The sequence below is a fragment of the Ranitomeya imitator genome, chromosome 8 (genome assembly GCF_032444005.1).
Source record: "Ranitomeya imitator isolate aRanImi1 chromosome 8, aRanImi1.pri, whole genome shotgun sequence".
Taxonomy (NCBI): domain Eukaryota; kingdom Metazoa; phylum Chordata; class Amphibia; order Anura; family Dendrobatidae; genus Ranitomeya; species Ranitomeya imitator.
In genome coordinates, this window is record NC_091289.1 from 171,918,261 (window position 1) to 171,929,139 (window position 10,879).

General features: G+C 46.3%; 1 protein-coding gene across 1 annotated transcript; it reads left to right on the top strand.

The window, feature by feature from the left end:
- The first annotated feature begins 453 nt into the window (after window positions 1-453).
- CZIB (CXXC motif containing zinc binding protein) lies at window positions 454-10,641 on the top strand. Its single transcript, XM_069737888.1, has 8 exons — window positions 454-540; window positions 2,264-2,347; window positions 4,134-4,190; window positions 5,237-5,318; window positions 5,705-5,736; window positions 8,025-8,102; window positions 9,556-9,621; window positions 10,395-10,641. The coding sequence occupies exons 1-8, from the start codon at window positions 535-537 to the stop codon at window positions 10,470-10,472; spliced, it is 483 nt and encodes a 160-aa protein (XP_069593989.1). The 5' UTR covers window positions 454-534; the 3' UTR covers window positions 10,473-10,641.
- The last annotated feature ends 238 nt before the right edge of the window (window positions 10,642-10,879 follow it).

Here is a 10,879-nt window from a genome sequence, read left to right on the forward strand (position 1 = left end):
GCTAGCACACGACATGGTAAAACCAATGATGTCGTTCAAAAGTACAACTCGTCCCGCAAAAAAACAAGCCCTCACATGGCCATACTGACGGAAAAATAAAAAAAAGTTATGGCTCTGGGAAGAAGGGGCGGAAGAAACGAAAACACAAAAAAGGAAAATCCCAAGGGGTTACAGCGCCACTCCAGCGGTTCTTCTAACAAAAAAACAAAATGCTGGAGTGGTGCTTTAAAAGAAAAAAAATGTCTTGCAGCCTTTTCCCTAGTTCTCAGGACTGAGATAACAAATGCATCTTCTTCATTGCTCAAATCTGCTCCATCCAATTATTTATCAAACGCTCAGAAGTTTTGGGTAAAAAGCAATCAGTTCAGTTGCAATCCGATGTCAGTAACAGGCAAATACCAGCAGATGGCGACGTTCTACCACCTTGGCAAACTGTGTCACGTGACCCTGCCGTCGTGGACGGAGGACTCTTTACGACGTGTGTGTAGACTAGATTTCCTGTATTGCCGTAAAGCAATCACCGCCCGTGACGTCATGGTGGTAAGTTCTGCAGAAAAATTGCATGTCCTTGATTGGTATTACAATAAGGCTGCTGGAAGCTGGAGGGTTAAATATAAGGGCATGTTACACTACAGCTGGAAGGTGTACGATGGAGGAGGGGAAAAACAAGTCCCGTGCAATGGTACTTTATACATAAGCTGTTGCAAAACTACAACCTCCAGCATGCCCTGTCAGCTACATACTACCAAGGCATCAACACAACAAAAAAAATAGAGCAAAAATGTCCCAGACCACATCATAGAAGTATAAAAAGATTCATTTATTGAGAAAAATCACATACAAAAAATCCTTTTACATATTCCCAATATAAGGCTGCCGTCACACTAGCAGGATTTGGTCAGTATTTTACATCAGTATTTCTCAGCCAAAACCAGGAGTGAGTGATAAATACAGAAGTGGTTTCTATTATACTTTTCCTCTATTTGTTCCACTCCTGGTTTTGGCTACAAATACTGATGTAAAATACTGACCAAATACTGCTAGTGTGACAGCAGCCTATGTCAAGAGAATTTGACCGGAGGAGATCTGCAGATCTCAAGAAAAGCTGAAACGCGCGTCGGGGGCTGGGGGGCGAGGTGGGAACAATCTCCTGACAAGTAATGGGTGAGCGGACTTTTGGATTAATCTTTGGTCCGAATTGGCTTATAACTTTTTGAGGTATTATGGGTTGTTTTGATTATTCAAAGCCAATAGATCTTTCTTGACTTTGTGTGTCACATGTTTGCTTCCGTGGGGTATATTGTATTGTTCTCCTCCAGTCCTACATATCTGCAGATCTCCTCCGCTCAAATTCTCTTGACATATATTGGGAATATGTAAAAGGATTTTTTAATGTGATTTTTCTCAATAAATGAATCTTTTTATACTTTTATGATGTTGTTTGGGACATTTTTGCTCTATTTTTTTTTTGTTTTGTTGATTTCTATTTGGAGCGGTCCAGTTGAATTTATATTTTCTCATCATTTTGGGAGAGCTGGTACACAGTGCTCTGGGCCTCAACATGTGGTGCTTTTTGATTACATTAATACTACCAAGGCATGCTGGGTGTTGTAGTTCCTCAGTCTCTAGATGCACACATACGAATAATATGCTTGTGCACCTTTTGCCCTGTGAAAAACTACAACTCCTAGAATTACTGGGCAGCTACATCGTATCATGGCATGCTGGGAGTTGTAGTTTTGCAGAGGAGAAGGTCGCAGATCACCATTAGGGATATAATTCGGCTACTTTCACATCTGCATTAGGGAGTAGATGGTCACATGATGGGCACGACGGCTCCTAATAGACCCTACTGACTATAATGGGAACAATAATGCAGATATTACAGTCAGTAGGGTACTTTGGGCGCCATTTGTGTCCATCATGTGACAGATCCGTCCCCTGGGAAATGCTGTTGCACGACACATGTTGCCACAGCTTTAAGGAGCAGAATTCTTAAAGGGCTGTTCTAAAAAAACAAAACAAGTTATCCTCTGATCCATAGGGTTGGGAACAACCTTTTGATATCTGGGGGTCCAACCACCAGGATCCCACAGTCCTGTGAGTAGCATTATCCTGAAGGAGGTGCACATCATTTCTCCAGCTGCTGTGATACTACAACTCCCAGCATTCATCTACCATTGGACTTGAGAGTGAGATGAACTTTTAGACCATGAAGTCTTCACCGGTTTCTCTTTTTCTCCTGTCGTTCGGACACTTGTAGAAGTTTGCGTTACAGTTGAAGGCCAATCTAGAAAACATCACAAGGCTGCGGCCGGTGGGTGATGATTTCCGCTGGTTCCTAAAGGTGAGAGGATCTCCATGTTACTGTATCTAGTGCCGAGTATGGGGTCATGATGTGAAGACTCCACCATGTTTAGTTACAGGAAATACATTACTGCGGTACCACAGCCTTATGGAAGGGATACTTGGGCACTACTGCGGGAACAATATGTGCTCATTAATCTTCTAAACCGCTGATGTAATAATAAATAATCTTTATTTTTATATAGCGCTAACATATTCCACAGCGCTTTACATTTTGCACACATGTATGGTGCTGCTGTGTGAATTAGTGTTTGCACTGCTGCATTCACTAGCGTTTGCGCTGCTGTGTGCACTAGGATTTGCCCTGCTGCGTGCACTAGCGATTGCTCTGCTGCATGCACTAGTGTTTGTGCTGCTGCGTGGACTAGCGATTGCTCTGCTTCGTGCACTAGGATTTGCCCCACTGCATGCACTAGCGATTGAGCTGCTGCATGCACTAGCGATTGCTCTGCTGCATGCTCTAGGGTTTTCCCTGCTGCGTGCACTAGCGATTGCTCTGCTGCATCCACTAGGGTTTGCCCTGCTGCGTGCACTAGCGACTGAGCTGCTGCGTGCACTAGCGAGTGCACTGCTGCGTGCACTAGCGAGTGCACTGCTGCGTGCACTAGCGATTGCACTGCTGCGTGCACTAGCGACTGAGCTGCTGCGTGCACTAGCGAGTGCACTGCTGCGTGCACTAGCGATTGCACTGTTGCATGCACTTGTAATTGCGCTGCTGGCTGCACTAGTGATTGCTCTGCTGCGTGGACTAGCGATTGCTCTGCTTCGTGCACTAAGGTTTGCACTGCTGCGTGCACTAGCGATTGCGGTGCTGGCTGCACTAGCGATTGCCCTGCTGCGTGCACTAGCGATTGCCCTGCTGCGTGCACTAGCGATTGCGCTGTTGCATGCACTTGTAATTGCGCTGCTGGCTGCACTAGCGATTGCGCTGCTGCGTGCACAGTCGGTATAGTCAGTTGCTATGTGAGCTGCCTAGATGTATATCAGTTACCTCATTCAAAAGTGGAACTGTGGCTACAAAAGACAAGTAATCACATATCGCTAGGAAATATCATCACTTTTACGCATATTCCACAGGATAGGTGATAAGTTATAGATCAGTGAGAGTTCACCTGCTGGGACCTACACAGATCACTTTCATACCTGTTAAAATGGAGCTGCAGCGCTCATGTTTGTCCCCAACTCAGCTAATTCTCCATGAGACCGCTGAGCGCTGTAGTGGGCTGTCTTCAGCAGTCCTCTAGAAAATTAATGGGTGTGGCGGTAAATTATGCGGACCACCACCACTCCATTATAATGGAGATAGTGCCACTTTCTGGCGATCGCTGTGGGTCGCAACAATTGGACTCCCACTGACTTCAAAGTTTTCGCCTATTTTGTGGATAAGTGATAACTTGTACCAACCAAAATACCCCATTATGAGCCATAGTCTATTACTTTTTCTATATAGGAATACTCCTGTAATCATCACGTTAATGGCAGCTCAGATTTGCAGAGACGGTTAACGCTCCAGTTGAAAACACTTTGCATGTGGCCATGTTTTGGCCATTTGCAGCATGAAGACCCTTGTGTAAAAGTTGCAGAATTGTCTTTTCTCCTTGTACCTGTTCCCTGTCACTTATTACATGCGACGTAGAAAACTTAAATAAGTCGTCTTCACCATGTGGCTCTTAAGCTGTCGAACTACAACTTCCAGCATGCCTTGGAATGTTTCACCCACAGTGATCTAGATCATTTAATAATTATTTGCATTCTCCTTTTTATAGTTGAAATGTGGAAACTGCGGAGAATTATCGGACAAGTGGCAATATATCACATTGATGGTGAGCGAGGATATCCTCTGGACCGCCTGGTATATTAATTCGGAATGGCAGCGTCTGACCGAAGGGAGATAGGGCAAATTAGCATTTTTAGGACATGTTCACACAGTCCTTTTTATGCCGTGGTTTTTATTTCTGCATGAAAAATGCTGCTTCTATTACACACATTTATATTTTTTATGTTGTTTTATGCATTCAGTTGCATGGCTAAAAACACAGCAAGGATGCTGAAAGAAATTGACATTTCTAGTTCCGTCCATCTCAACTAAACATTCCTAAAAAACCTGGGCACAAATATTGGTCTTATTGCCCCTCTCAGCACTTCCTGTCCAGAATTCTGCTAGCAGCTGGTCTACATATCCTCCCCCTCTGCCCAAAGATGGGCTGGGCATCTTCACTCAACCAACCATGAACCTCATCCAGCCGATATGACATGCCTAGTTTGGCCTCCTTTTCATCGATTGATAAACTTTGTAGTGTCTCTCATCAACCCTTTACATATTGATCTTATTAACCCTCTCAGCTCCTCCTATCCAGGAGTCTGCCAGCTGCTTGTCTACACACTGAAAAATGTGTACTTGTGAACAAGCCCTTAAAGAAAACCTTCCATATTATTACATATTGGAGCGGTGGTATGCCTCTGTAGGTGGTTGTCCCCAAATAAAAATGTAACCTTTATTGTAGAGATCCGGTATGCCAGTCTTGAGAAATCTAACATACAAGTCATATGGAAATCAGGATGTAAGCGCACTGGAGGCGTGACAAAGCACTGCACGGACACGCCCTCAGTGCATTTCTAGTCAGATTTGCATATGGCTTCTACCCTAGATTTCTCATGACTGGCACATCGGATCTCAACAATAAAGGTATCATTTTTATATGGGAAAAACCATCTTGCTATTGCCATATGTAAAACGTGCTGATAGGTTCCCTTTACCAGTGTTTTGGATATACAGTCAGTAAATATTGGGGTGAGGATGACTGCTCTCTATGTTTTATAGGTATAAGTCTGGTAATCCTCTGTCATTATTTCATTCTTTCACCTGTAGGACAGTGTTCCTTTAAAAGGTGGCCGAGGCAGCGCCAGTATGGTACAGAAGTGTAAGCTTTGCTCTCGAGAAAACTCCATCGGTAAGTTGTATTACAGGGGTGGCCGAAGCCTCGTTATTATATTACCTCCCAATAATAAGTTTATTACGGAGCCTATGACCGTAGGAATCAGCTTCAATGTCAAGGAGAAAGCTACAAGGAGTGTCCTGTTTTCCTGCAGCGCCTCTACAGGAGAAACAAAGCATTACACAGTCCCTAATAAATCAATGTGTTGGTTCTTTAATGCATAGATATAGGTCCTCCAGGGCTGCAGACCCTCTTCATAGCTCTCCTGACTAACGGGAGACTCTTAATAACTCAGTACATGGATAACCCCTGAAAGCCGCTAGACCAGTCATTGGTTACACAAAACAGGGTAATATAAAAAATATAGGGATCTGACAATTTTTAATTTTTTTTTCTCATAGATATATTGAGAATCTCGCTGCAGCCGTACAATGTAAGTAACTTAGAGAACTAAATAGCTGCATTACTTGTGGATGGTGCACACAGGTCGTCGGCAGAGTCCGTGCACATTGGATTTGTCATCTTACATTGTAATATTTATTGCCTATCCTCACCTTATAAATAAAAGTACAGTAAAATGCCTTTAAATTTGCATCTAATAATCTGGAAATTCTGATAATCCAGCACAGATCTAAGCTGGAAAGGGAAATGAGGAGAGAACCAGTATGGAGCTTCTTCTCTAAGTTATTGTAGCAGTTTTAGTGCTAAAGGTTTATTCCCATCTCGATCTTTCATGTCTAGTTACCAGAATGGCGCTATGAAAATAACCGAGTGCTACACTTTTTCCATGACTCCCATAAAAACACGGTTTCACTAACTCCTGTTTATTTCTGTGGGAGTTACACAAAGAGCCTAATACAGCTGCCTTAGGCTACTCTCATAGTTTCGCCCTTCGATGGCTTCATCTGGGCACAGTTATTCTCATCTCAGACATGTATACATGTTATACAGCTGAACGTCAGCGGATCCTGCAGATGTCAGCTTTTATCTAATGTGTATGGGGGTCCTTACGGGCTGTTTCAGACGTCTGTGATCATCGGTCCGATCCTAGATCACAATGCACGGACTGGCTGCTTATCTCCTGCCCCCCAAGTGTGACCACCTTCTAGAAATATATGGGGTCGGGAGACACACCGCCAGTCCATGCACTGTGATCCGGGGTCGGGAGACACACCTCCAGTCCATGCACTGTGATCCGTGGTCGGGAGACACACCTCCAGTCCATGCACTGTGATCCGGGGTCGGGAGACACACCTCCAGTCCATGCACTGTGATCCGTGGTCGGGAGACACACCTCCAGTCCATGCACTGTGATCCGGGGTCGGGAGACACACCGCCAGTCCATGCACTGTGATCCGGGGTCGGGAGACACACCGCCAGTCCATGCACTGTGATCCGGGGTCGGGAGACACACCGCCTGTCCATGCACTGTGATCCGGGGTCGGGAGACACACCGCCAGTCCATGCACTGTGATCCGGGGTCGGGAGACACACCGCCAGTCCATGCACTGTGATCCGGGGTGGGAGACACACCGCCAGTCCATGCACTGTGATCCGGGGTCGGGAGACACACCGCCAGTCCATGCACTGTGATCCGGGGTGGGAGACACACCTCCAGTCCATGCACTGTGATCCGGGGTGGGAGACACACCGCCAGTCCATGCACTGTGATCCGGGGTCGGGAGACACACCGCCTGTCCATGCACTGTGATCCGGGGTCGGGAGACACACCGCCTGTCCATGCACTGTGATCCGGGGTGGGAGACACACCGCCAGTCCATGCACTGTGATCCGGGGTCGGGAGACACACCGCCAGTCCATGCACTGTGATCCGGGGTCGGGAGACACACCGCCAGTCCATGCACTGTGATCCGGGGTGGGAGACACACCTCCAGTCCATGCACTGTGATCCGGGGTCGGGAGACACACCGCCAGTCCATGCACTGTGATCCGGGGTGGGAGACACACCGCCAGTCCATGCACTGTGATCCGGGGTCGGGAGACACACCGCCAGTCCATGCACTGTGATCCGGGGTGGGAGACACACCGCCAGTCCATGCACTGTGATCCGGGGTCGGGAGACACACCGCCAGTCCATGCACTGTGATCCGGGGTCGGGAGACACACCGCCAGTCCATGCACTGTGATCCGGGGTCGGGAGACACACCGCCAGTCCATGCACTGTGATCCGGGGTGGGAGACACACCTCCAGTCCATGCACTGTGATCCGGGGTGGGAGACACACCGCCAGTCCATGCACTGTGATCCGGGGTCGGGAGACACACCGCCAGTCCATGCACTGTGATCCGGGGTCGGGAGACACACCGCCAGTCCATGCACTGTGATCCGGGGTCGGGAGACACACCGCCAGTCTATGCACTGTGATCCGGGGTCGGGAGACACACCGCCAGTCTATGCACTGTGATCCGGGGTCGGGAGACACACCGCCAGTCTATGCACTGTGATCCGAGATCGGACCAATGGCCACGGACGTCTAAAACAGCCTTAAGGCTGAGATAGTAATAACCCTATAGTATTACATTGTGACTGTTCTTCCACAGTTTCCGGCCGGTAGGGTTTATATACTTTTTATGACCTGATCAAGAAATTAATAAGTTAAAGGTATATAAATAGGAGTTTCATTCCTGCTCCGCTTTGCCTGAGTGCTCTCGGCCACTCTGGTCTTGTAATATTTCTGTTTTTGCCCTTTATCATATTCAGGCTGAAGACAGCGAGCACTTTAAGACTATAGTGGAATTTGAGTGTCGCGGATTGGAGCCGGTCGATTTTCAACCTCAGGTACATGTATAATCACTGGGTTTCGCAAACATAAAGCTCCTGGCCTGCTGCCTCAAAGTCACAATGTTGCCTTAAAGGGGTTGTCCGGCCTTAGAGTACAAGTCTGCCGTCACTTTAACCGGTTTATGACCTTGTGTATGCAAATCATATACTTTCAGTCACGCGCCAACACCGAAGGATCCTGGCAGTGCGCGCTGCACGCTGTGAGGATTCACAAGTCTGCAATCAAATATAGTGGCTGCAGACTTGTACCCTAAGGCCAGACAACCCCTTTAATTCTCTGCGCAACTATTCTCCCAACTCTGCAGTGATCATATTGTGACTGCCTGCAGACACCACTAGAGGGAGCTTTCTTCACATCCAGTAATATAGGATGCAGTCCTCTCCCGTCAGTGATGACTCTACGCAGCTCAGAAGGCTTAATATTAAATCTGTGTCTGTGCAGAAGATTCGGAGCCCCGTGTCAGAGAAAACAGAGGTCCCACCATCTTCGTGCAATTTTGCATCAAAATATTTTGTAAAACAAAAATGTATGAAAAATCAGGTATTTGGCTATAAGTCAAACGGAAACGGAGATGCACAAAAACTGCCAAAAATGCAAGTTTTGGACATACAGCGTTCATAGTCTGTGGTGCAGATGGCGGTATACATTCAGGACACAGGAAATATCCAGATTAGGTGCAAGATGCGGCTACATGTAGAGTAAAACGACTTGGGATGATCAGATGTCACATATAATCCCTGATGAGTAATTGGGGTGATAACACGAGGAAAAGTTCCTGTATCTCCCCTTTGGTTTCTAAGACAGTGAAAGTCTGAGATCCTTTCCTTACTAATGTCACTTGTAGCCCCCCATCCTATTCCCATCCCGGCCTTCTCTTCCACCCGACACCGATCCATCCTGACCACAGCGTCCTCAAAAAAGGTAGAGGAGAATGGGGATTCCATGGGAAGAAAAAAATCGGCCATGTTGAAATCCAAAATACAGAACCCCTGATAGGTGGTCGGCTGATTCTGCAAATATCAACGAGATCGGGTGTTTCTTTTATTAATAATAAAACTGTTCCCGGTCCTCTTGTGCGGTGGGAATAGTGATGATTGCTGTGTTTTTTGCACCTTTAAGTCCATGTGCGGTAAGCCCTTTATTAGATTACAGATTAGTCACGGCTCTATTACTGCCCAGGTCTGATGTAACTGATTACTGTCCATTATGTAAACCAGAACACTCACCGGGATTGCCAATCAATATATCCGTTACACAACGTCATTTATACGATAGCAGATGGACCCGCACATAACGGCGGATACATTCTCGCTGTCCGCGGAGGCTGCGTTGTGTTATTACCAATGTATCAGGGCGATGACACAATGTTCTATGGACGGACTGAACACAAAATATACTGCACTTATATTTGTGTATATGACAATTGCTCTTTTTATTATCCTCCCGCAGGCCGGATTTGCTGCTGAAGGGGCAGAAACTGGGACACCATTCGGTGACATTAACCTGCAGGAAAAGGTTGGCGTTTGGGGGGAAAATTTTACCAAAAACATTGTGCGAAAACGTGAGCTAGGCTAAGTGCAGATTGTGTCTGAGCCCAGTGTATGGTGGCACAATACACACAGGATGGAGACTGCGGCATTCGTCCATTATAGGGAGCAATTGTAAACAAAAAAATCTTATGCCATATAGTCTGCTGTACTGTCCTGTAGAGTTAAAGGGTTGGAACAAGTTAACACTAGTAATGAGTGAGCATGCTCGGGTGCTAACAGAATGTCTGCGGCGTGCTCAAATAACATGTTCAATTCGCCGCGGCTGCCTGTATCGCGGCTCTTCGACAGTCACAAATCAGGTCGCTAGAACAGCACACTTTTTTCCCCATTAGAATGGAGCTCAGTGCCTATGTTGGATCGACGCACCATTCATTGTCCATGGGACTGCAAGAGAAAGCCAAATAGAGCGCTTGCCAGTCCCATAGAGAATGAATGGAGCGGCGGTCCAACATATGTACTGAAGCTCCATTATAATGGGGATAAAAGTGTCCTGTTCTAGTGATCAGTGGTCGGACCCCCCAATATAGAAGGTATCACCTATCTTATGGATAGATGTAACTTGTTCCAACACCCCCCCCCCCCTTTAAATAAACGATAAGCATACATATATCAGCCAGAGACGTATAGCATATGATGTGAGTTTGGAACATTTGGAGGGGGGGTCTCAGCACCTGGACCCACTACTTCTGACATGTCACTATAGCTCCCTTTTACCATTGACTCTACGTTCTCCCGTAGGACTGGACGGATTATGATGAGAAGGCACAAGAGTCAGTGGGGATCTACGAGGTGACGCATCAGTTCAAGAAGTGCTAACACCGTCCGGTTTATATCTAATTTGTTGGAAATTATTACACTCAGATTCTTGTTACATATCCAATACGGACATTGTCAAAGCTTTTACATTCATCGCTGTAAGTTATAAATGTGCAGTAATCTGAAACACGAGTAATGTAAATATTTAACATAAAAACAAAAAACTTTTGAGCTGTTTTTTTTTTTCTTCTTCCGAGGAGTGTGCATGCGTATGTGTGGAATGGAAATATGCCCGCTCTTTCTAGTACGTGAACTTAAAGGGGTTGTTTGGGAATAAAGTGTCAAGAGTGGTGAAGGGGCTGGAATCTCCAAAAATCAGCTTCAGGGACGTAACCAGTGACCGGAGCCGAACACCACAGCTGTTTCCTGTACAGCGGCCATTCCTGGGTAAAGCTGCTCAGACCCTA

What these genes read in the sequence shown, in the direction of transcription:
- CZIB (XM_069737888.1), top strand. An exon ending in GGCAATATATCACATTGATG is followed by an intron (nt 4,191 to 5,236) that starts GTGAGCGAGGAT and finishes TTTCACCTGTAG; the next exon opens with GACAGTGTTCCTTTAAAAGG. An exon ending in TCTCGCTGCAGCCGTACAAT is followed by an intron (nt 5,737 to 8,024) that starts GTAAGTAACTTA and finishes TATCATATTCAG; the next exon opens with GCTGAAGACAGCGAGCACTT.